The sequence below is a fragment of the Natator depressus genome, chromosome 5 (assembly GCF_965152275.1).
Source record: "Natator depressus isolate rNatDep1 chromosome 5, rNatDep2.hap1, whole genome shotgun sequence".
NCBI classification, from domain to species: Eukaryota; Metazoa; Chordata; order Testudines; family Cheloniidae; genus Natator; species Natator depressus.
Window position 1 is genome coordinate 67,790,677 of NC_134238.1, and position 27,162 is coordinate 67,817,838.

Sequence of the window (27,162 nt, forward strand, 5' to 3'; positions counted from 1 at the left end):
ACTGCTAGAAGAATGTGCAGGATCCTCCGGGGAAGAGAGACCATAACTTTTATGTTCTCTTCTCAGGCCTTTTCCTTGCTTTTCCTCTCCTCTTTGTGTCTTCAGGCAGGAGAGAGGCATAAGGAAAGTAAAAGTGAGAGAGCTGAGGCGAAACTTCCATGCTTTTGAGATGAGGAAGCAAAGAAAACTGGAGGGAGGAGTCTGGCTGAGGTTTATACAATCGGAAACCGTGTCAGAACTCCATGTTTTCTATGGAGGCACCATAACACTGTCAGTTCCTTAATCCACCTTTGTGGAAGATTGTCCCTGGGGCAGAAAGCTCCAGTAGCATAAACTTGCAGGAGTTGAGAGCAGTGAGGCTAATGCTACTTTAATTAGAAATTTATCTCTAAAACAAGCACCTCTTAGGTTAGTTGGAAAACCACAATATCTTACATTACGAGGAGGGAAAAAGTCTTATCGAAATAAAGGTATGGAGTTCCTATTCTGCACAGACCTTCCTCTAGCAAACTTTAATCCAATGTACATTATTAAGAATTTCTGCAGTTCTGAAAGTAGGTTTCAGGCGGATGGAAAAGTCACAGCACAGCCTCAAAACCTTGTTTCCAGTTTAGACTATATCAGAAATCTGAAGAAGTCAACATATTGACTTATATTGAAAGGAATGGATGGAAAGTTTGGCTGGAAAGGCAGGCAACAGGCTCGCTGGTGATGCTAGTGTGTGCAGGTGGCTTGCACGCTGCCAGACAGGAGACACGCACTGTGGTGTGGAAGGGACTCCTGTCTGGGAGTGTGCGAGCTGCTTTCACACACTAGCCTCACCAGGGACAGCCACCGGTGAGCCTTGTGCCTGCCCAGTGGACAAGGCTGGGGGTCGCACAGTCACTCCGGAGGAGCTGCCTGGGCTGGGCGCTGGCTCCTGTGAGCAGTGGCCCGACATGCTGCTGCTTTCACCACCGCTGTTCCTGGTAGAGCCCTGCAGCTCCGGAATATCTGTTAAATTTTGTATCCGTGCAGAGGTCTACTGATCTAGTCTGATTTACTATATAACAGAGGCCATAGAACTTGCCCAAAATAATTCCTAGAGCAAAAACATCCGATCGTGATCTAAAAATGGTCTGTGATGGAGAGTGAATCCTGACCCTTGGTGAATTGTTCCAATGGTTGATTATCTTCACCGTTAAAGATATACACCTTATTAGCAGTCTAAACTTGTATAGCTTCAAGTTCCAGTCATTGGATCATGTTATAATTTTTCCTGCTTGATTGAATAGTCCATTATTAAATATTTGTTGCACATGTAGATACATGCAAACTGTAATCAAGTCATCCCTTAATCTTCTCTTTGTTAAACTCAGTAGATTGATCTCTTTGAATCCATCACTATAAAGCATGTTTTCTTATCCTTTATTCATTCTTGTAGCTCTTCTCTGAACCCTCTCCAGTTTATCAAATGTGAACAAATTATCTGTTTTAAGTTTACATTTTGATATCTGTCTTTTCTAATAGGAGTTTCATACTCTGAAATGCATTGTTTCTTTGTGTTTGTTATGTAGGTTCTATGGTGATGTCAGGTTCTGAAGTCCAGATGGCATAGTCACTGACTGCTGTGCATTAGGCAGAGATCCTCTGCTCCCATTTTGACTTTTACGTGTCATCATCTGTTTGCACTGAATCTGGTGTATTTAATACCCCTATGGAAATAAGATCAGCCTCATTCGGGTCCCCTGGCAAAAAGAGTTTAGAACAAAGAGAAAGCCATTAGTGAAAGATAGAACCTTACTTGTAGCTTAATGTTGCCAGGGCTTTTCTAGTTGTTGTCTTTAGAAAATCTGCTGTAAGTGTAGAATTAAGGCTTTATTTGAATTTATTTGTGGGAAACTTATCAGAATGTACACATTGTTCTCTGCAGTTTTTTCCCCTCTGTGATATGAGAAGCAGTCATTTAGCTACTGCTAATCCCCATGACTCGTTTATCAGAAGAAGACCCTTTATCGTGTCATTACCTAAGGTGCTTGAAATGAGCTGATCATTCCGAGCCCTGGTAAGCATGGAAGCAAAATTAGGTACTGTGTCCATGGTAATGCAGTGAGCATTTTTTTAAAGAAGCCATTTAATCCATTGGTATAGAATTGACCTGCCAGGGACTCAGGGCAGCCTGTTGTATTATCAGATTGTAACTTAAAATGACGTGCAGTATTGTGTATACTTGAGACTGGTAAAAGGAATGAAATGTTTTATTTGTGAGTAACTGGGAACATGGTGAACAACTGTTAGTTACATTGTTTTATAAGTTCCCCATCTGCCTCATGATTATTCTCATGATTATTTAACTTTCACCTCTTCTTTTTGGTGATATTCTGCTTTTATGCAGCTATAATGCAAACTGTGGACACGTCGCAGAATGTTGTTAAAAGAATAACTGTTTATTTTAACTAGCAAATAGAATAGGCATTGCTTACTGGCTGAATTACAGTAGTACCTTAGTTTCCATGGTGGGTATACACTGTAGATAATATTTACATATTGGTAAGGATAAAACTCTGTCATGGAGGTCATGGATTTGGTGACTTTCCAGGACCTCCATGACTGTGTCTGGGACAGGGCTGGAGCAGCTCAGCCCCAGGGCTACTGGAGCAGCTGCCCCCGGAATAGCTGACTGTCGGCCAGTCCCAGGGCTGACTGAACAGTGGCCAGGCGGGTGGCCACGGGAACAGCTGACAGGCAGTCAGCCCTGGGGCCACCGGGGGGCAGCGACCGGAACAGCTTTCTTGGTGGTGAGTCCTGGGGCAGCTGGAACAGAACTGGCAGCAGTTCCTAACCTGCCAGAGTACCAGCTGGGGTTGGGTCATCCCCCTGTGCCTGGAGCAGCTGTGGTCAGCCTTTTCTGCACAAGCAGTGGTGGTGCTGGAGCTGCTTCAAACCCCAGCAACACTATTTGTTTGGCCTCCTCCTCCCCAGGGTATTTTTAGTAAAAGTCATAGATAGGTCATGGGCGTCCGTGAATTTTTGTTGATTGACTGCAACCTGTTCCTGACTTTTACTAAAAATACCCATGACAGAATCTTAGCCTTACTTATCGGTTTTACATTTTGTTGACCATTTAGAAAACTCTTTCAGCAAAAGCTGAAGTTGCATAACTGTTTGTGTTTGTTCAGTTATTTCAATTTTTAACTTCTACAGTTCCAAATCTCTGAGACAATTTCAAAAAACCCTAATAGACCTGTTACTTCAAGATCCAATACATTGGTATAATACAATTTAATTAAAATTCCTCCAAAGAATCCTCACCAGAGTCCCACGTATTCTTCTACCAGCCCAACCTATCATCCCTGTTTAAGGGGTCAGGGAGAAAAGATGGACCATGACAAATTTGGGGGTATTACTGACATCGTGTGGGGATGCTAAGCAGTGCTGAAATTAGGGTTGCCTCACACTTTTGTTTATAAGCCTCTTTTATTAGTTGGTTGTAACTTTGCCAAATTTTAATGGTTTGGGCTGAAATTTTCCATGTTTGCTTTCTGTCTTAAATTAAATTATTTGAGAAGAATTCAGCAATAGCCAAATGATTCATATTGCTTAGATGGAAGAGCAAACTGCCTCCGGGATAGAAACTTGGTTCAGTGACTTGGCTGACCTAGCAGCTAAAGAGAAGGGTAATGTTTAAGGGAAGAGGAACTTCAGACAAATTTGAAAAGATTTGATCTAAGTTTGTGGAAACCTTTGATTAATTCCTGACTGACAGAAACTGAGGTGTGGCTCTATTTCCTTTCTCTTTCTTTTTTCCACTCTTTCCCTTGCCTTTACTTTTTTGTTGTTTTGTCCTTTTGGTTCTCCCTGTTTTTGGGGAAGAACCAAAAAATTCAATATAATAAGAAAGAAAAGATTAATCAGACCAGCTTAGTTATTTCCCAGAGTGTAGATAAGGAAAAATCTTTGAAGCACTGTAGTGCCTCTGCTCTGTGGTGCAAGAATTTGAAATTTGACAATAGTTCTGGGAATCGAGAAGCGCTTTTGCGGGCCTCTTGAAAGTCCACTCAGATTTAGCCAGGTTTTAAACATCTAAACTTTTCTATTAGCATGTAATCTGTTAAAACTTTTTATTGGCTTGGTGAATAGTCCATCTGCACTGAGTATTCTCCTTGGCCCAACAGAGATTGAGCTCCAAACAGAACAAGTGCAGTTGCCATTCTGGCTTATGGAAGGAGCCAAGGACGGACCATGAATTCTAGTCCCAGCTCTTGCACTGACGAGAATTCAGATTTTTGTGCACTTTAAATTATTGCTTATTGAGCAAGGCCTAAACTTCGGAGGCAATCAGTATCACTCCATCCATTTAACAGACAGGGTAACTGAAAGTCTGCACAAGAATCCGAAGCCAGTCCTCTAACATGTCAGACATAAGTGGCATCCACAACTGCGCAGCCCTTCATAATAAATGTGCAAAATCTGTGTACTTGGTTGCTCTTTCTGTAACTACTAGACCCCTATCAACACCAGAATCAGTAACAGAACGCAAGGGTCCTGACTCCTAATTATAGTTGCTGAGTGGCTAGGGCTAAGTTGTACAGGGGGCTCAGACCTCTACCCCCCATCAAATTTATCTACCTGCTAGCTCAGCAGTTGCTGAGCTGCCCCCATTCCTTGGTGCGCACACTTGCCTTTGCATGCAAAGCCAAAGCCTTGGCATGTGCCACATGCTGTGGTGAGCTCTTTGAGCCTCTTCCTAGTGGCAAGAGGCCAGAGTGGGATGCTGGGCCCAGGGAAGCACCAAGGGACAGAATGGAGCCACCACTGCCTGGGCTCACTCTCCAACCCTCAGACCCAGCACTGTGGGGCAGGATGGAGCCAGAGTGAGTGTGGGGCTGGGCAGGTTCACCCTCCAACCTCACTGGCCCAGACCCAGAGGACAGGAGCAGAGCCGCTGCTGCTTGAAATGAGTGCAGAGCTGGGCAGACTTATTCTTCAAATCCTGGACAGGAGCTGCCACTGCTCGGGGTCTGTGTGGGGACAGGCAGGCTCAGTCTGCAACCTCTGTGAGACAGGAGCCATTGCTATCCGGGGTTAATGTGGGACTGTCTTGCTCTCCAAACCCTCCCTCCCTCGGATCTCCCCTCCACGCTGGGCCGGGATAGAGCCGGACCCAGCCCCTCCAAACGATATTTTTACCTTCCGCCTATGATCTTGATGTTTCACTGTTGTCGAGCAAATAGTTGTGTATGCTGCCAGTAAAGTGTGCATCACATCCCTCTCTAGTGATTGGTTGATAGAGACAATAATAGCCTACTTCTGCTCATAGGTGTAGTTTCACTTCTATATTTGGGGAGGTCATGGAACTTACTATTATTAATAAGTAGTATAGGCCTAACTTCTGGATTTACTGATTGTTAGTGATACTTAAATTACAGTGTAGTTAATGAGTGAGTTAGGGGTGGAGATGGCGCTCCCTCCCCGAGCCTCGCTGTGTCGGGCTGGCCCAAGCCACCTGGCACCTGTTCTTCTGCACCCCCCTCGGTGGGCACACCCCACAGTTTGAAAATATCTGATAAACAGTTTTGGGGGGTACAATGCCCTTCTATGCCCCCCTCCCCAAATCTCCATCCATGCTTCTGCTATCATTTACTCCTTTAGCTCAAGTGATGGAGCTCTGTGTTGAGATTTAAAGTTCCTAGATTCAGACTCTGATGAGGTGCTGATTAGTATGGTTCTATATGATGGAATTTCTTTTTTTTCAGTTTTCTTTTAAAAGACTTGGGTTTTTTGTATGATGTTTCCTACCTTAAAAAAATATTAAAATTGAAAAGTCAAGCACTCAGAAGTTAGGAAATGCCAGCTTAAAACAGTCCATGTTACCTTAATTGGGTCCCCTTCTGCATATGCATTATCATAAGGTCTTTAGTTACATTACAGCATATTACTTGTTCTACAGCAGGGGGTACACAGAGGTCTTCCAGGGTGTGCAACAACTCATTTAGATATTTGCTTTGTTTTACAACGGGCTACATAAAAAAACTAAAATTTCATACAGACAATGACTTGTTTATACTGCTCTATATATTATGAAATGTAAGTACAATATTTATATTCCAGTTGATTTATTTTATAATTATATGGTAAAAATGAGAGTCAGCAATTTTTCAGCAATAGTGTGCTGTGACACTTGTGTTTTTATGTCTGATTTTGTAAGCAAGTAATTTTTAAGTGAGGTGAAACTTGAGGTACGCAAGACAAATAAGACTCCTGAAAGGGGTACAGTAGTCTGGAAAGGTTGAGAGCCACTTTTCTACAGGACTCATACTTCATTCAGTGTACTGGATGGACACACTCCACCCATTTCCCACATCCCTCTCCCGCATTTGTCTCACTTTTTCTTCCCATTTTTGGTGTATATTCCACACCTTTGTTCTGTGTGCATCTCAGGCTGCACTCAGTGGTATACAGAGCAGGAAAGGTTAATAAAGGAAGGACAGTGGAGGTAAAAATTGAGTGAGATACATACAAAAAAGCTACTTGCAGAGTTTGGTGTTCTACTCTTTTTTTTAAAAAATTGTCCCATTAAAAATTACGTACTCTAGGGCAGCTAAAGAAATAGGTGAGACCTGACTGTACTATTACAGAATTTCAGATCTGTTACATGGTTGACAGTAATTTTATTTTTAAATAATTACTCAAAACTTCTGTATTTAATATTATAAAATGTGGGCTAGATCCTCAGCTGACGTAAATTGGCATAACTCTGAAGTTTGTGTAGCTATGCTAGTTTATATCTGTTTATATTTAACCAAAACAGAAAAAGTACATCAGATTATATATACTCAGAAATTGGTGTTGTATAGTTTATTTTTGTTGCTGATATTCTTTTTTTCCCCCCCAACCTAGGATAAGAAGGATAAGGTGTCCAGGTTTGATACTATTCGTCACTCCATAGCTGGAATGATACGATCTCCAAAATCCATGCTGGGCTCTTCATCAGTAAGTAGTATTGACAATGGGGTGTTACATTGTCCCGCTTTTTGCAACCCAGATAGGATTTTTTTTTAACACTACAACACACTTCAACCTACATGGAAAATATTATATTAAAATAGCATTAAAAATCCTAAATTCTGACTGGTCAGTAGACATGATAATCCCATGAAATAACAGTATGAGTCAGAACTACTTTTATTTAGTGCACTCTTACAAAAGATGTATCAAATGTCTCTTCCATTGCTCCGGGGTCATTGTCACACCGGAAAAAGTTCATTTTTGTAAAGCATTAATTTATTGACTGATTGACGGTCTGGTGCATTGTGGTATTCCCTGGTGAACCTGGTGGTATTGTGCATTCCTTATATGCCGCCTCAATGCATTTGCACCCCTTACTAAAAACAGTTATTAGGGATATTGATACATGAAGGAGCTCTTTGACTTATGTATTGATTTTTGAGGCACTCTTTGGGACATCTGGTGTTCTAGTGCCTGATCCAAAGTCCATTTAAGTCAATGGGTGTCTTTGCATTTATTTAAATAGGCTTTGGAGCAGGCCCCTAAGCAACAAAGGAAGTTTTTTGAGGCGTGGATGCATTAAGACAGTTTAAAAAATAAAAATAAGAGGACGGAAAGAAAAACAAGTTGTGTGATGCTTGCTGATCTATTTTGAAGCATACGCTAAAAAACTTAGAGAAAATGCTGAATTGCATACATTTCACTTACATGTCTAACTTTATTTTAAAAACATTTCCCTTCCAAAACTTAGCTGAGCGAAGAGCAAGTTATTGCTCCAAAAACTCAAATAAGGTCCAAATAAAGCTCACTAGAACTTAGAAAAAAATTCATCTTCGGGGTGAGGTCCGTCACCTGAAGTTTCAGCCCAAAAGGAAACTTCTTACGAAACAGGGGTGTGGTATGAATGGGCCTTCTCAATAGTCAGTATTGTATCGTTACCAAGCAACCATGAAAGGTGTAGTTAAGCTAAAAATAATTGAAATAGATGTGGGGGAGAGGTGACAAAATGTCTATATGTATTTGAAGAGTATAAATTGTAATAAAGAGGAGGAATTATTTAGGGTGGTCCAAACAAGGCTATAAATAGCAGTAATGGGATGAAATTAAGAAAGGGAATTTTTAGGTTCAATAGTGGAAAAAACTTCTTGAAAGTGAGGGCTAGTCTACGCTAGAAGCACTATAGCAGCACAGCTGCGCTGCTGTAGTGCATCTGGTGAAGATGCTTTGTGCTGGCGGGACACAGCTTTTCTGCCACCATAGCATTGTCCACACCGGGGCTTAGGTCAATGTAAATTACGTCGCTCACGGGGGTGGCTTATTCATACCCTGGGTGACATAAATTATACCAACATAATCTGTCATGTAGACAAGCCTTTAGATATATTAGCTTGTGGGATAATTTCCCCAGGAAAATGGTGGAAGTTGCATTGCTTGACACATCTAAAGCTGTACTGGATCAGCACTACACTTAAAGGGAACAGATCTTTACCAGAAAGAGATGAAGCATCTACATTATATGATTAATCATGTTATTAAGATATAAAGCTGTTGTAATTGGCATAACAATACAATATATTTCATATGTTCATAATTACAGTAAGATACTCTGGAGCATGTGTATTGCCCTCCAGCCTTTGTATAGTTATGCCACTGCCTTTGCCTCGTTCGTATCAGTATTATTCAATACAACTTTATTTTTTTATGGCATGTTCCATAAAAAGTGTATCCCAAACCATTTTAGAGAATGAAATAATAAATAAAAAGGGCGAAAGAGAAACTAAGATTGTAAATGCATTTTTGAAGTGAAATTGAGAGTGAAACCGGTCTCCATTGAAGTTAATGGCAAAACTTCTATTGGTTTCAGTGGAGTCAGGATTTTACCAAGAGCCTATGGACTTGATTCTGATCTTTATCACTGTAAATCAGGAGTAACGACGCTTATGTCAGTTGAATTATGTTGGTGTAAGTGAGATCAGAATCAGGCCCATTGAAGCAGGGAGGTACAGGAAGTCAGTTCCAAATGGCTGGAGCTGCAGAGAAGGCTCTTGTTCCAATTAGTGACAATATTGTGTGAATGGACAGAGAAGAGGATGATGCTTGGTGAGTGAGTGAGTAGGGAGAGGAGTAGAGAAGGGCAGATCTATGAAGAAACTTTTTTAACAGCATTCCAGAGAAGGACAGTATCCTAGTGTAGGTTCTGTGTCTCATTACACAAGTGACCTACTAAATTAGAACATATCATCCTTTCAGCTGCGCTCTTTAAGTATTTTTGTCATGTGTTGTGGTGAGTTAAAGATTTGTTGCAACCTTTTAGTAATGGTTACCATATACATGCATGGGTACAATTTCCTTTTTGATTTTGTAGCTAACTGCCACAATAACTAGTTATTGGCCATTAATCTTTTTCTTGCTGCCCTGTATGTGGCACTGCTTCTTGATGTGAAGATTAACTGTTAGAACATTGGCATTTCAAACTCCATGTGCATTTTTCCCAGTATTCCAGGTATATTACGAATCAGTCAAGTATATTAAGGTGTATAATATGCCAGATGTGTTATACAACAATATAACATAATTTTTTTAAACTAAAAGCCGTACAAATATTTTTAAATCATAGCATGTAGAAGTAAAATTGGAAGAACAATGGTGTTGATTTCATTATAGAACACATCATTTTAACTGCTTGCTTTCCGAGTATATACTTTCATTGTTTTGACAAGCTATAAGCAAAAATAAATAAATAGACATACCTTGGTTTAAATGCAGTATTATCATAACAGTAAATGTCCACAGTTAGTGAGAGGGAAATATAGTTACTGTCATGCATAACCAAAGAAAACCTTTTATTTTTTTTTAGTGCCCTCCGGAGAAAGTAGCAGAGAAACCTTGTACTTCCTCAAACACCCAGGAGTTTAGTAAAGCTCAGGTTAATTATCATGCATTTGTTAGTATTTAGCTATCTTACCGTTTTCAAGGTCTTTATCCATGGGATTTGCCTAATCTCTGATAGGAGGGGATACAGGTGATTAAAAAGTCAGTGTCTTATTTACTACTCTACTCTGAAGCCTTAAGGGATGCTTGGCTGAGCTTTTATCTCAGAACATTTGGGAACTGCTAGTAGTGCTGCTACCAACAGAGAAAAGAAATGATACCGTTCAGAATGAGACGCTGAGTGATGGTATTGCAAAGAGGCCAGAAAGCTGCTCTAAGTAGGCAACTGAGGATTCTTTCAGTATGGGGTAATTCTTGGCTTGTGTAGAGAAGGTGTATAAGCCCTTTGCAACTCTTTCCTATTTCTCCTGGCACAGCAGTATAGCAAGTATTTTGGGCCTTGGTCAGATTGTTCTGTATTCCAGAAAACTCAGTCAGTGTAATAGCCTCTTGGAGTTAGGATATGTCTACACTGCAGTTGGGAGATGTAATTCCTAGCATAGGTAGACAGACTCATGCTAGCATTGCTCAAATTAGTGCATTAAAATATCAGCGAGGATGTTGCACGCCAACTTGAACAGAGCTAGCATGTGTCGGTCTATCCACACTGGGAATCACACCTCCTGGATGCAGTGTAGACATACTCTTTCAATCCTAATGTACCTTAGAGAGCTTGAAGACTTCTCCAAACTGTGGTGAAGATACGAATGCTGGAATAGCCCCAGAATAGAGGAGCCACAAACAACTTACTGGATGCAGCTGAGGTTTCAACTGTAGATCTGCTGCCAGAATCTAATGTAGAGATTCTCATAGTTTTTCGTTGCACGGGCTGCTGTCTGCTGGATAGCTCCCCTGCCATTTACTGTCATACAGATCACTTCCCCTACCCATTTGTAAGCACATAACTGTGACAACAGCAATAGTTCCTTCAGTATTAGAAAAGCATTTAATGTATTTTTCTTAGTTGTTTTTAAAGGAATTTAGCAGCTGGAAGAAAGGAGGGTCACCATTGTGTGACCAGACAACTCTCTTATGTAACCAAAGCCAGAATTTTGCAGCTTTTCTCATGTAGTGCTCTAGTACCTTTGGGAGATGGATAAGAAAAGGACAAGGGAAGGATAGAGATGGAGTATAGGGGCAGAGTGTAGAGAGCGTGAAAGGAAAACAGAGAGAAAAGCTCAAAGCCCAATGAGGTAGGAAGAGTAAGACAGAGAAGAGATAGAGACTCAAGAAAACCCCAAAATCCCAACAGAGTTAATGGCTTTTGTCAGACTAAAACCAAGTCAGGTATCCATAAGTGTAAAGAGCAGTAATATAAAGTTTAATGATCTGAGGTAGGAAAACAAAAATTAGTAGATAAACGCTTGCTTCTCACATTTTGATGCCATGTGTCACTGGTAGGACACTGTCCTATTTGGACCAGTATGTGAATGAACTGTACCTTGAAATAGGCTCTGCTGCTCCTCAGATTCAATGCACTCTTTTTTTCCCCTGAGAAATTTTGTACTTTTTGCAGATATCTGACAGTTGTGATGATAGTAATGGTGTTTCCTGGTTCCTTACTTTTTTTTTTTTTTTTTTTTTTTTTTTTTAAATGAACTTGGTAATAACGTTTATACAATGGGTGGTTGTCCTTACCAAATTCAGCCATTTCGGGTTATAAAATATTTTTAAATTTTGTTTCCATCACTGTTATCTTTTTGTGGTTTATATACTTTTGCTTTAATATGTAGTGTTTTGTAAAATGCTGTAGCTTCCTTGCATTTATGGTTCCCTTGCCCTGAAGTAGCTATTGGTTTCATATACCGTATTGCCCTGCAAAAGAACTAGCAAATTACATTTGAATGTGTCTAATGGCAGTGTAAGAATTACGCTGTTTCGGTTATGGAAAGTGCTAGAGGGAAAATTCTAAAAGGATCAACCTAAATTTATTTCTGTGTTTCTACTAATCCAAGAGTATGCCCTTCCTTTTCTCTGGGGGAGAATTAAAATATCTTCCTGATTAAAAAAATATATATATATATATAAAAATTCTCATTGCTTAAAGACTACAGAATAAAGCAATACAACAAGTTTCAGCTAATTATATGTCAGAAAATAGAACAAATATTCATTATTAAGTAATAGAGTATCATTGAGGTATTTGTGTGGGTGGCGGGTTGCTGTGTTTATAAGAGCACACATTTATCAACCATCTTAATGTGGTGTTACACTGAAAGTCTGGGGGTAAGGTTTTGTTTTGTTTCAGAGACAACTTGTTGCTCAGTCTCTTCACAGATAATGGGGTTGGGAAATCTTCATTTTAAAAAAATGCCGAGTCAGAAACCTTTTGCTCTACATTTCAATAAGAGCAGCTGCTTGAGAGCCAATTAATGAGAGCTGTTAAAGTAAAACTTATTTCAACTTCATATTAAGTTCAGATGAAAGTGGAAGGGAGGGGAGGATCCACAAGGGAGGAAGGGGAGATTGGTTGACATATAAGGGGAGAGTGAAGGGGAATCTGAGGGAACCCCCCCAAAGGCCCAAGATAAGGTATGGTGAACCACAGAAATCCCTGAAGGGAAGAAAGGAGAGAGCGAGAGAAAGAGAGAATAATAAATAGAAATAAATATTTCAAATACCATTTAATTTTATGGTGATTGTTAATTTGGTTAGTAAAAGAAACTTAAAAATAAAACCTTCCCATTTAAATATTTGAATTCCTCCATTAGATAGAGAGAGGGAGAGAAAAACTATATATGTCAGTGTCAGATAGAGACATCTTCATCCCTAAAAATAAAATAAAATCTGAGTCCTAGAATATAAGTATCTTGCAGTCTCTAATTTGTATTATCAAGCAATTGAATGTTTCTTGAAGTCTTACTTTACAGTAAACATTGTTTAAGAAAAACATATGGGAATTGTAAAACAGTGAAAAGGAAATTACCTTATTTAAAAGGGCAATATTTTGTGTTTAAACTGTTCATATTAAATCCTGCAAAATTTTCTTCTAACTCTAAAGTGGTAGTAGAAATTTAGTGTTGTAGTGATTAGAGTGATAAATTCATTTGCAATGAATGTCAAAATGATAATACATCTTTCTTAGATACTCTTTCTTGGCTGTAACCATATTCCCCTAAATAGCAATTTTGAAGTGCATATGATCATATATCCTGTTTATTTAAAACATAGTACTTTAATTAATTTATACAATAAAATTATTAAGAGTGGGGGGGTTTGTTCATGCAGAAGTTATATAATTTATATAACATAAAAAGCACCATCATTTATTGATTTAGATTTCATTTAGTTTCTGTGAAGAAATACTTAATTGATAATTCATGCTTCAGCTAAAATGACCACAGAATGAATACTAAAACATTATGTGAAATTTGAGAGAAACACCCGACAAAGCCTTCAAACCCGACAAACACCCGACAAAAATTTAAACAGTTTTTCCAAATGTTATCTAAGTACAATGCAAGTTCTTAGAAAGAAAAAGAAAAGAAAAAAAAACGCTTAACCTGTTCCCATTTTCTTTCCCCTAAATCTTCTCTATGTCAAAAAAGTACTCTTAGGCTATTTTATGCTGGGGACTGGTAATGATACAGTCATGGACATTGATTCAGACATGATGCAAGTTGGAAGTGAGAAACTGTTACCATCTGAAGACTTGCTTGTTTGTGTTCTATAAACTAAGCTGTGTGGCTTAGTCTGTTTGTTTCCTTCTTAGTGAACTAGTGTCCACATTACAGAGTCCATCACAAATGGCACCTTTTATTGCACATTTCAGCAGGAAGGCCATGAAGTGATTATGTATCGAAACCTCTCGATCTAATACCACTCGAAGTTCTCTCCAGAGTAGCACTGAAGTAATGTGCATAAGATTTTGCTGCCGTGACAGTATTCTGCAGCTTTTCTGTGAACATTCAGTGCTGTCTCACTCTTTTGGGCAGTCAATCCCAGCATCTTTCACAAAAGCTGAACTAATTTAACCTTTTATACGAATTTTTTTCTTAGTAATTTGAAAAGTTTATTTTATATGTAGGTAATTTCAAAGGAGAATAACTTTGGTGTTATTGAATTTTAATAATGATGGAGAAATTTGATCTTGGGTTTTAACTGGTTTTGAATGGAAATATTAAAAATAAGGACGAAAATATGATATCCTGGGAGATATTTCTGTATTTTTCTTTGTTTGCTAATGGGTCCTTTACAAAAGAATTGGGTGACGAATTCACTCTCTATTCACTAAAGGCTAGATTGTGTCACCCTTACTCATGTGGTAAGTGTTACAACCTGGCTACCTTCCCCTCTCTACAATCTCCAGTCTCTTGTGAATGGACCTAATTGCTGGGTCCCACATCCTTCTAAACTATTTGGGTAGAATCTAGCAATTGTTTCTAGCTCTGGGTCTATAGGATATATTTCCAGAGCTCAGACCTTCTGGGGTTCTGTATCTGCAGCCGCCCTAGATCCCAAGATTAGTTTCTGAGCCTTTCAAGCCTTCCCAGTCGCTTACACACACTTCCCTAGAACTCCACCTAGGTTGTGGGCATTCTGGATTTCTAGTTTAACCCTTTTTGGGACATGTCAGGAAGGCAAGGGAACACGTGCGTAGCAAAGAACTTTATTTCTTAGCTGCAGAAATTTTACTTTAAAATTGCACATCTTTGAAAACAACAAAAATTCCTAAGAATGCACCCTTCCCATGTCTGATCGTGCCCCTTCTGTGAGTTTGTTGTTTGTCAGCATTTCAGGCTGATAGAGTCCCTCCTGCCCACCCTCTGTCTCCAGCAAGATCTCTTTACATGTGGGGATAGTTGGCATCCTGCACAGAGCAGTACCCCCTCTTAAGTGGAGGTGCTCGCTCCTTGCCATATGCTCCACTGGGTTGATCTAGGCCCCTTCCCCAGTCCTGCATGTCCTGCCTGTAGCCCTGTGTGTAGAAAAATCATTGTTCCATGCTCATGGGCCAGTAGTTGAGACTTTCAGACTTGATAGGTCTAGATGGCTCTCCATGATGGTCTTTCAACAAGGTGTCAGACACCTTTCCTGGGCAGGGCTTTCCTTGGCAAGTTTAGACATATGTTCCACACACAAAACAAAATGGAGTTCCTAATTTAAAACGAACAGTCCACCTTGTAATAGCAAGCACTTGCATGATTTAATTGGGACTGCTCGTGTAAGTGCTCACCAACATGGAGTTGCACAGTTTTGCCCTAACAAATAGGTCTGACCTGATTATTGAAAACTAGACTTTATTGTAAAACCAACAACAACCTATTCTAGCACATACTAAATAAATAAATACATAAATTACAAAGATAAATTTTTAAAAAGCTCAAGTCATACTCCAGTTGCAACCTATAAAAAATAATTCTTGTGTGTCTTACCTCAGAATTCCTGATTAAATTCACAAGTACAATGGGGCGAGGCCTCAGTGTTCAATTGCAATACAAATACTAAATAACTACCGGCTCTTCACCTGGCTGATGACGATGCTATCAAATGGCTGGTCACGCTGCACATATGCTGAGAGACTGCTGGAAAAACTTGGTTCCTAATGCTGCTACTTGGTTACAGGCTTTTGTGGGGGGTAATTCAAAATCTGTGAACCTAGAGCTCAGTCAATGCAAGTGCTTTTGAAAATTCCACCCATAATGTCTCATAAATTCCTAACCCCTTTCTCATTGAGTAAGGAAATATTTCATTTCAAAGCTTAACACCATATCAAGAAAGTTTGAGAGTGAGAAAGATAATTCAGCCAAGAAAGAGGTTTTTTTAAAAGTAAAAATGAAATTGTCTTGATAGTACTATTGATATTCCTTTTGTCTGTATTTTCAGAAATCTGTACTGAGCTTTCATATATACATATGCCTCTATTTTTAAAAAAGCATAGTTAAAAAAAGTGTTCAGTTACTTTGATTCTGAGAATAGATGTATCACTTCAATTGTCTAATGGAAATAGACAATTGAAGAGAAGCGTGAAAGTGTTTGTCAGAGTCTATCATGGATTTCATGAAAAGACAAAACATAGAAAATGGGTTACAGTATGCTAACTTCTTTTCCTTTATATTTTTTTAAAGTTCTTTGATGTAATATCAACCAGCGAGAAACCATTGGCAGAGCAAGATTGGTATCATGGTGCAATTCCAAGAATAGAAGCCCAGGAGCTGTTAAAGCAGCAAGGAGACTTCTTGGTGCGAGAGAGCCACGGGAAACCTGGTGAATATGTCCTTTCTGTGTTTTCAGATGGACAACGGAGACACTTTATCATACAATATGCTGATGTACGTCTCTGATGTAGTACTGAATGTTTATTTCATGTCAGGCAGCTTGTATTTAACTGAAGAATTATTTTAGATAAGTAGTTCAGAATAAAAGGCATTCATTACTATGGATAAAACTATGAGAATTACTGTGAAGTAGGTTTTTAGTCTTCTCATATAGAAAGGCCAGTATGAAATCTGTTAAAAAAAAAAAATGGTAATCTCTGATTTCCCGTGTTGAGTTAAATGCTGAAATTTTAAAAAACAATGTTAGTCAAATATTTTTAAGAATAAAACAAAGATATGAGGTTATTCCATGGTTTTTATTCTTTGTTAGAAAGCAGAAAATTACTTCTATAAATGTTTAAATTTCTGAAGTTACTAATTATTTAAATGTATTATATATGTACAATTTATCTTTTTTTATTCCCCCACTCCTTTTTTTATAGTTGGTGCTTGATAGTGCTATGATAGCTCAGGTTCCAAATCAATTTCAATGTAACCCCCTCTTTTCACATGGTCATAATTTTCTGAAACATTCACTCTTGGGGCTGAAATTTTCCATAGTTGATCTCTGCTCTAAGACGAATTTTTTGTACAGTTTATGGAAATTGTCTTAGCTATTTTTGAGTTTGAAAAGGGAAAAATAAACAAAAACAGGCTAACAAACCATAAGAGAAGGTTAAATAAACTCCAGGATCACAGTAGCCTCCCCGTGGATGGGAAAGTTTACATAGCAAAAGATTTTACCAGCAGGAGAGTGAGTTTGTGGGGGGGGGGGGGGGGGCGCGGAGGGTGAGAAAACCTGGATTTGTGCTGGAAATGGCCCAACTTGATTATCATACACATTGTAAGGAGAGTGATCACTTTAGATAAGCTATTACCAGCAGGAGAGTGGGATGGGAGGAGGTATTGTTTCATGGTCTCTGTGTATATAATGTCTTCTGCAGTTTCCACAGTATGCATCCGATGAAGTGAGCTGTAGCTCACGAAAGCTTATGCTCAAATAAATTGGTTAGTCTCTAAGGTGCCGCAAGTACTCCTTTTCTTTTTGCAAATACAGACTAACACGGCTGTTACTCTGAAACATAGCAAAAGATTTGTTCGGTCTCCTATGTGCTGCTGTGAATTGAGATCCGTGCTGCCTAGGAGCTGCACACACCCTACATAGACACAGGAATCCTGTTCTCTTTAGCTGAGCAGAACCACAAAAGTTCTGTAGGAGGGAGCTGTTGGGGAGGAAAGGACAAGATTTCTTCCATTTTTCTTATATCAATATTATTTATTGAAAAAATGGCGAATTTGAGCAGTTTGTCATAAAAATCAGTTTAGCTAATGCATTTCTTTTCTTTCTTTTGAATTTTTTTTTTACCTGTTGCACTCCCCAATTTGTTAAGTTATGTCTATTTTAATGGGCTCAATAATTTCATTAGACCCATCTAAAGGTAGGAGAGATTGTGGAAGATCACTTACTAGGAAGGTGTCGTTTTGGTTATTGTTAATATATCTATACAAGGAGTTTTCCAGTAGGAGGAAATCTGGTCACAAACGTTAATTCTACTTTACCATAATTTGATATAGCCAGTGATATTCTGGAGTGTGTTTTCAAGTCCTAAATAAGAAAATAAATGCTTTAAAACTGAGCATACCTCTATATAAAGAAGGTGTGCTCAATCCCAAAGGTGCTGAGCACCCTGGCCCTGACCCATCAGTATTAAGCATGTGCTAAACCCTTTGCTCTAGGGTTGCTTTATAGTTTCTTGAGATCTCAGATGATACTCCACTAGGACTTAAAAGTGATGTAATTTAGGGATTGTCTACACTCAAAACACTGCAGTAAAGACACTATCTCCTATTGACCTAATTTACCTCCCTGAGAGGTCGTAGCTAGGTTGACAGGAGACTTCTCTCTTTGACCTAGCACTGTCTACACCGGGGGTTAGGTCGGATTAACTGTGTTGCTCAGGGATTAGGGTTGATAACCCTCCAGGATTGCTCTGAAGTCTCCAGGAATTAAAGATTAATCTTTAATTAAAAATTATATAATTGATGAAAGCTCCAGGAATATGTCCAACCAAAATTGGCAACGGTATCAGGGATGTGGATTTTTTGCACACATGAGCAGCGTAGTTATACTGACCTAATTTAACAGTGTAGACTAGGCCTTAAAGAATCTGTGGGTATGTCTACACTACCCGCTGGATCGGCGGGCAGCGATCGATCCAGCAGGGGTCGATTTATCATGTCTAGTTTAGACACAATAAATCAACCCCCGAGCACTCTCCCGTCGACTCCTGTACTCACCACCACGAGAGGCTCAGGCAGAGTCGACTGGGGAGCAGCAGCAGTCGACTCACCGTAGTGAAGACACCACGGTGAGTAGGTCTAAGTACGTTGACTTCAGCTACGTTATTCATGTAGCTGAAGATGCGTAACTTAGATCTATCTCTGCCCCCCCTTAGTGTAGACCAGGGCTGAGCAGGACTCTGGAACCAGTAGACTGAGAGAGAGAAATATGAATTTGTATTCTTGTGTGCACATGCAGTTTATAAGTTACGTGTAATAAATATTGCTCTGATCATAGTAAATAGTTTGAAATTAGCATTTATCCACCAGTCAAAAATCATCTGACCCCTTATACATAAATAATAATACACCTAGATCTTGTAGTGTTTTTCACCAGTAGATCTTAAAGCACTTTACAAAGAAGGTAAGTAAATAGAGCTTTCCCAAGAAGTACAGAAAAGAAACTTACTTGATTTTGCACCAAAGGGGAGGAACTAGGTGCAGATAGTTAGCACTAGGGAGGGCTGCACAACATGCACTATAGGATTCAAGCTTTCCCCTAGAGTTCAATGATAGTTTGAAATATATTAAGCTGCATAACACACACTTTCAAATGTGCACCTTACAGCAATGAGAGTGTGGGCTGGTCAGCTGTTGAAACAATCAAGGAATGTAGAAAGTTAATGTAGCAGGCAATTTTTGGGCAAATAAGATATTTTGTATTGAGTGACTATTCCTCAGCGTTCATTGCACAGTGCCAAACTTTCCATGTTCCAGGACTTCTGTTTTTGTCTTTTCTTATAGCATGTTACGTTCATAAGCCTGGAATAAGATGATACCACCTGAGATTAATTTGGGCCTTTGGGAATAGGACAGAAATCTTGTTTTGTTTTGTTCTGAAATCCCAGTTGTAGCTTCCGCTAAACTATTAACTGACCCTATATAAACAGAGACTGTGGCAACAATGACTCAGAAACCTTCATATGATCCACAGAAAGTCAGTGGACCTCATCTAATTCTTCATTTTGGGATAATGCTGTAATAAGAGGTCAGCCATATACTTGCACTAAATAATTTTCATATTTCCTCGCAGATCTTTCCAGTTTAACACTATTTTGCTTTAGAAATAATTCATACAGCAAAGTGAAAGTTAATACAATGACAATCACTTATATGTACTCTGAAAAGTATTTGAAAATAAATATTTTTAACTGGTATTTTTGAGCCTTCTTGCAGTAACCGCAAATATTATAGCTGCAATATGAAACCTTTACATAAGACGCTATAAGCCAGATGCTATCTTGCATTAAAATAAGTTCTATATCAAAATAACTTATTTTTAGTATTCATAATACAGTTATTTCAGCTAGATGGCTAGTAGTTTATCATGATTTCTGTTATACTCTGGGGTGAAACCTTGGCCCCTTTGACTTCAGCAGGGTTAGGATTTCATCCCAGGGCTACAACCAAGTGGTGTTTGAGATGCTAAATTTAGTTAAAATCTTTTAGTTTTAAATGTTTCACAGCCAGTCTCTGTGGGCTTGGGGAAAGTCATGAGACGTTTTCTCAAACTGTAATCTCTAAATTTAGACCAAGGATGAGTTGACCTTTTTCTCATGTCAGTAAATTTGTATCTACTAGTGTTGGCCTTTATGTGGAACATACAGTAAATTGTAACCAGTGAATTTATTGTACGAATTTAGGTAAATGTCACGTTATAGAATATGATAGATTGGAAAAAAAAATGTCGTCTTTTAACCAAAAGTTAAAACAATTACTCTCATAATTTTGTTCTGTACTGGAGTTAAGCTGATCATTGTTGTAAAGATGGAGATTTGGTTTCAAGACTTTCACTCCCAAGGCTGTGACCAAAAATTGGCTTGTTTATGGATTGGGTTGACTCTGTTTCAGGATCTCCTGGTTTTTGTTTCATTGACAATTTTGGCTTAGTGTTGGTCTCAGAAGAAGCTATCCACACTCTTCTATTGGAAGAAAGAGTGCTACTAAGTCCTCCATCTAATAAGGCGTGGGTATTAGAGAATAGAAAAGTATAATGGCTACTGGGAAAATCCAGAGAAGTTTTTATTGACTGAGTTTTGCATCAGAGCTGGACTTGGTAAAAGATAGTTACATAACAAAACCATCCAAAAATATGCTGTTGAAAGTCTTGCAATGATATATAGCAGGGTAGTTATATTTTAGCTGCCAACTCCACCAGATTCCTTTACAAAGAATTATTTAACCGTTGCATGCACGCACATAAAATTTCCTGGCTTTTACCAGTTTTATAGATGTAGAGAATACTGCACAGCATCTCTCACTTTCATGTTCTCTCCCCACTACTCCAAACTTCAATACTTAATACCACACAAATATAGAGATACATTGCCTGAAGAAATTTCAGCAACTTACAAAACAGTGGAAGCAACACAAATGAGAAAAATATTTTCCCTTGCATCAATATCACAATCCTGTCATTTTCACTTTTTCGGTGTCACTTTTTCTAGGACTCGTGTATTGTTCCAGTGCCAGTTTTCTTGATGTTTCCTGTCAAAAGGGCATGTGATCACTTGTTACATATATATTCATATGTCTGGTTTCACAAATAGGATACAAATGAGCATGGCACAAACTGTTTTTTTTATTTTGCTTCTCTTTGGTAACATGCATTTAAAATGATAGATTAAAAAAAAATAAGCACAAGACATTTTCAAAACTACATGGATTTTCCTAGTTTTGTGTGCACAATCCCCAGAGATCTAAGTTATTTCCTATTTATTTATTCTTGGATAAGACTATCTCCTTGCATTTTCACTCCAGTTTCACCTGCCATCCCTTACTGGAATAGTTGTTTCTGTGTGGTATTGTTTCTCAGTGGAAGGGCCTGGGGTATGTCTCTTCAGGGACAGCTGTCAGATTTGATTCTTAGACTCCCCAGTTGCGACTACACATGAATAAAAGCATGAGGCTGAAACCTCCATCCCATTGTGTAACCAACATCAGGATTGTCTCATAATATTGACAAGCCTGGTCTCCGTTGATGTGAATTTTCCTCTGAATCCAAGCCTCTAGAATAGTAGTGCAGTGTACAGCTGTTGTGACAGTGGTCCAGCTGTTTAAATAGCCTGTTTGATTTGACCAATGTTTTGAAATTTTGAACTGGTCAGATGCAGCGGTTGACTAATCAGTTTTGTCAGGTAGTCTGTGAAAAACAAATAAGAATTGCTCATTTGTTTTTAACTAAAACTGAACTTTTAAGAAATGAGTGTACATTTTTTATAAATTTAAATATTTCCTGAAGAAAACAACGTTGAATATAGGGTCCAAAATATACATATTTTTTAAAGTATGGAAAACAGAGAATGTATTGCAGTTAATTACAGAGGCCATTTATCCTCCTCAGTGGATATTATGCTCTTAGAATAACCTGTTAATATAGGAGCACCTCTTTTGGCTAATGGGTGCCAACTTCTTATAAAAATTAATATTTTATGCCGAAAACTTTCAGACTTTGGTGTCTGAGTTTAAATTCTTAAATCCATTTAAGCAATTAAGTTATTGTAAGCACTTTGGGGCAGGGCCAGTTTTTGTTACATATTTTTACAGTGCAGTTTTTGTTACATGTTTTCACAGTGGTCCATGAATGGGTCTCCTAGGAGCTACTGCAATACAAATAATAATAAATAATAATAAAAAAACAGTTCTAATGCTCAAAAGTGCTGATGACTAAATTTCTGATAAAGAAATTGATGGATCTGGGAATATACCTCCTAGTTGTAATGAATGTTGCCTGTTCCATGATATTTGCATAAAGGAAGTTCAAGTTCCTTTCCATTAAGTCTTGGTGAAAAATTCCTTCCTGAGTCCAAATTTGGTCATCAGTTTAACCCTGTGAATATGAATAAGAATTACTATTATTAAGCATCTAAATCCATTGCTGTCATTCAATGTTAATCAATTTTCAAATTATTCTCAATTATTTGTATTACTGTAGCGCTTAGGAGCCCTAGTAATGGACCAGGACCCCAATGTGGCAGGCACTGTACCAACAGAATTAAAAATGGTTCCTGCCCCAAAGAGCTTACAACCTCTGTATAAAATAGGAGAAAACACACAGTTACAAATAGAAAGATTGGCAGGAGTAACAAAGAAACAATGCAACAATATTGGTCAGCATACGAGGCAGTGATTTCTGCATACCAGCAGCCTAACTGTTGTCAGTTTATCCGTAAGCATCACAGGAAATGAGTTTTCAGGAGGGATTTGAAGGAAAATAGTGGCTGTTTAGCACTTACCAAGTGTGAGGGTGGCATAGGAAAAAGCATGAAGGTGCTTGCTTGAAAATTTAGAAATGGGCAACAGAGGTGGACATCATGGGATGACCAGCATCAACATTTTGACAGTGAATGAGAGATGATACGTAGGGGGCGGGTACACCATGAAGGGCCTTGAAAATAAAGACAAGCAGCTTATGTTTGATGAGCGGCAGGGAGCAGTGCACAGATACAAAGAGAATGTTCATATGTTCAAACTGGCCTGTTATCTTTCCTTGCCTAAAAAATGATAATACCTTGGCAGGCAGTCATTGTAGTTCCCAAAAAGTCATTTTCCATAAGAGCCCTAGTATACTGAGTGCACTTGCAAAATATTATAAATTAAAAACAATTCTTTAGCAGTATTATTTAATTTTCTTTGCCCTGAACCTGAATCTCAATTTAGATCACTTTTACTATTCCAGTCCTTGGCTTTACTTGTACTAAATGTTTGTGGCCACATTGTTTATGGCAATGTTTGTGCTGTAGAAGGTGCTGAGTACGGAATAAACGAAGATAAACATGCATTTATATGGGCACAAATAGCCTAACCCATATACTAGTCACTGAAATCCTGTACAGAATTCAGGACTGTAAGAGGCTGAACTGAGCAGTACAGGTTTTTTCCCAAAGAATTTTCTAAATCTTTTGTCACTGCCCTTCCAGCCACTAGTGTACCTGTGTCACTTGCATTCTTTCTCCGCACCTACAGATACAATGCTTCCTGATGTTCTGTGATAGGAAGTACAGCTTGTGAAAGAGTTTACACAGTTCCTGCATGATGGCAAGAGAGTTACAGTAGCCACAGCAGGAACTTTTTTAATATTTAAGATGAAAAAGAGAGAGAGACAGATAAGAAAAAAAGAGAGGGATGGAAGTGCAGGGAGGCAAAAATGCCTTTCATCTCACTCAGCATTTCTGAAGTATGGAGATGCCTGGGTTTTTATCCTAAGTACTATTGAAGATTGCTGGTCACACATTATTTATTTATTTATTTATTTAAGACCCACCAAAATTTTTATTCTGTGTGTGCCAGTGAATCATTCGTCACTTTTATCACACGTTGCCTGGGACTACATTACATGGTGAATTAAGATTTGGCCCCTGTTCCTCAAGCTTCGTTTCTGCGCCACAGAGCTGAAATTTACCCTGTGTTTACTAGATTTTCAAAGATATTTTTTGCAGTACATCCTTATTTTACATGTTTAGGTGTGGTCTTAAAATAAATGGTTTTTGTTCTTTAAGTTGGTAATATTTTATTGCATATCCTTTTCATATTTAGTATGTCTCAAAGTCACTGTTACTGTGCCATCTGTTGAATCACAAGGACTTCCTTCTTTCTAGTTTTAATTTAAGAGTTGAGATCTGTTTATTTTATTATGATACACTAATTGAATGAATAGATATTTTTTCTAGTTATTGTGACCCACATCATGGTCCCATTGAAGTCGCTGGAAGTTTTTGGATTGACTTGGGTGAGACCAAGATTTAATCCTATGAAATTAAACTTTTCTGTTTCCAGTTATTCGTGGCTAATTGTTGCTAATTGCATCTTTTGCATTTCCTCATTGGAGCTGTTCTGAAACTGAATTTTTTTCCCCCCTTACAGAATCAGTACCGATTTGAAGGAACTGGGTTTCCAACTATTCCTCAGCTTATAGACCATCATTACACAACAAAACAAGTAATTACTAAGAAATCAGGTGTAGTTCTGCTGAATCCTGTTGTTAAGGTATGCATATATCCTATGTATTTTGTTAAGTAGAAGATTTTGCTGCATTTCATTTAACCTTTTAAACCATGATTTTTGCAATTACGAATGAAATGTTAAGCAGTTTGTAGGTTAATCAGAACTATCTCATTCAGTTAGTGCTTCAAGATAGCAGACTCCTCTGTTCCTCTTAAGTGATTACTCCAGCTTCCGAAACACTTAACTAATAACTCATTATTGCTCATTACTCTGCAGCTTCCTGAGCTGTTTACAGTCTTTTTGTTTGAGCACTGAAGATTGATCCCAATTAACACACTCTCCTCACTCTCAAGGGTCTGCATCACAAGTACCCACATACCATCCTTCTGGAAGGATGTCATTCTGAGTCTGACAAAGCTTTCTTATACTTCATTCTTCTCTTTCCTCTTTTTTTTTTTTTTTTGACCTTCCAGGTAGAATCTGTTCCTGGCTCAGTAACCCATAGACCAGGGATTGGCAACCTTTGGCATGCGGCCCGCCAGGGTAAGCCCCCTGGCTGGCCGGGCCGGTTTGTTTACCTGCTGCGTCCTCAGGTTCGGCCGATAGGGCTCCCGCTGGCTGCGGTTCACTGCTCCAGGCCAATGGGTGCTGCGGGAAGCGGCGGCCAACACATCCCTTGGCCCACGCTGCTTCCCACAGCCCCCATTGGCCTGGAGCAGTGAACCATGGTCAGTGGGAGCCGTGATTGGCAGAACCTGCAGACGCTGCGGGTAAACAAACTGGCCCGGCCCGCCAGGCGGCTTACCCCCGGGCTGCGTGTCAAAGGTTGCTGATCCCTGCCATAGACCATGACATTGGTTTCCTTCTCCATGAAGCTGTGTTGCATATAAAAGTGTTCGGAAGGAAAAGAGCATTCTTTTAAACAATAGTATCTTTACAAAGTTTGGGAGAACTGTTGGAAGAAGAACAGGCTGACCCAGAGGCAGATTTGAGTAGATGGGCTTCTTTATTTCGGTACTTGTTCCCCTGGACCCAATTGTCCAGTAAGCACTGGATTAGTTACATCATACTCTTTTTATCTACATTAGTATGTAAATTTCTACATTTATTACAACATCCCCAAAACCCTTATGGAGTAATATGAACGTCCATACATCTGGCGTCATGAACAGGATCCCAGGGGAGAATCGTGCCTGATCACCACGTCTCACCATGGATTCGATGAGTAAGTTGAATGGGCCCTTTACTGCAACCCCGGTTAAGGAGTTTATTAATAAATTGGTAGGGAAATGGGGGGTCCTTATGCGGCCAGTCAGGATTGGCTAGCCATCCAGGGGTGGGTGGAAGCTGCCCTAGCGTCCAAATGCTCCCAGATTAAGAAAAAGGTTGTTTGGTTGCCGGCTGTGTGTGAGGGTCTGTCAGGTTTATGGGAGGAGGATAAGGATCTTAAAAGCAAAGTGGAAACTCTACAGCAGATTGCTGAAGAGCAGCGCATGGTAAATCATCACAGTGTGCTAGCAGTCAGAATGGCTGAGAGTTGCATGGATGATCTTAATCATCTTAAGTCTGAGAAACTGGCCCTGAAGGGACAAGTAGATGCCTTAAAGTAGAATTCTTTTCCCCCGGCCCCTATTTACCCCACCCTCCACCGTTTCTGCCCCTCCTGCACCCTCCGCCCCTCCTGCCTATGAAGATCCCAATTCCTCAATAAAATCCATCTACCCTGTCATGACACGAACTATGGTCAGGATGGCAAAGGAGGACCAGGCTGCAAAAGACGAGGTGACAGAACTCCTGCGCCGGTCCGGTATTCAAGTACCACCCCAGGCTCTAAATGCGGGGGACGGTGGCCCCACTGTCCGGCAAGAGGTTACCATCACCTCCATGTCGGAAGGAGACAGGGAGAGCCTATACCGAGAATTGGGCCCCCCGCCCCGAGAATGGAATGCTTTCCTGCAATGGCTAGAGCGAATAGAAAGCCAGCTGTACCAGTATTCTGGTAGTGATTTGGTTTTAGCCTGGGAGATGCTGTTGGGCCCCTTGGCAGCGGCTGTGGGCCTCCAGGGTAAGGATTGTTGAACGATTGTCCTGGACACAGCCCGGATTCTTTTCGGGGTGTATTCCCTAACAGCGGGCTTGGTTAAGTTAAACCCTATACCGGGGAACACCTGCACGCTGCCATCTCCCGCATCTAGGTCTGGGTTCAGGTATTTGGGGACCTTGAAGACAAATGGTTATTACCCCCTGGGGCTGGTCGGGGAGCAGCCCTTCTCGATGCTTGGCTGCAGTGCCTGAGCCCCCGACTCCACAATTGGCTGGAGTTGCAGGCAAGACCCTTCCAGGCAGCCATCCTGCCTGCATTAGTGGAAAGGGCCTCTCCATACGCACGGCAGAATATGGCCTGAGAAACCCTTACATCTCAAAATGGACCCACGGGTAAGGATACCTCTGCCCAGATCCGGCGCTTGGAGGAGGGCCTTGATGCCCTCCTCAGGGAGCGTGGGCCAAAGCCCCAAAGGTCCCAGCCCGGTCGCCCAACTTCCTCAGGCTCTAAGCCCAGCCCTGTAGCAAGGAAAGGAGACTGGCCCTGCTCCGTTTGCCACGCCAATAATTTTGCCCAGAGGGAGACATGCTTTAAATGCAGGCATGCATGGGCCCCGCGGTGGTGGCCATTGACTAGGGGAGCCCTCAGGCCAGTCCGCAG

The 27,162-nt window shown here is 39.8% G+C and overlaps 1 protein-coding gene across 4 annotated transcripts in view; it reads left to right on the forward strand.

Annotated features, from left to right (window-relative positions):
• FER (FER tyrosine kinase) overlaps positions 1–27,162 on the forward strand; it is a 412,213-nt gene that overhangs the window by 158,683 nt on the left and 226,368 nt on the right. For all 4 annotated transcript variants that reach the window (XM_074952926.1, XM_074952925.1, XM_074952927.1 and 1 more), the window contains 3 exons: positions 6,880–6,972; positions 15,987–16,190; positions 24,378–24,500. In XM_074952926.1, coding sequence (XP_074809027.1) covers positions 6,880–6,972; positions 15,987–16,190; positions 24,378–24,500 — 420 coding nt within the window. The remainder of the gene's footprint in view (positions 1–6,879; positions 6,973–15,986; positions 16,191–24,377; positions 24,501–27,162) is intronic.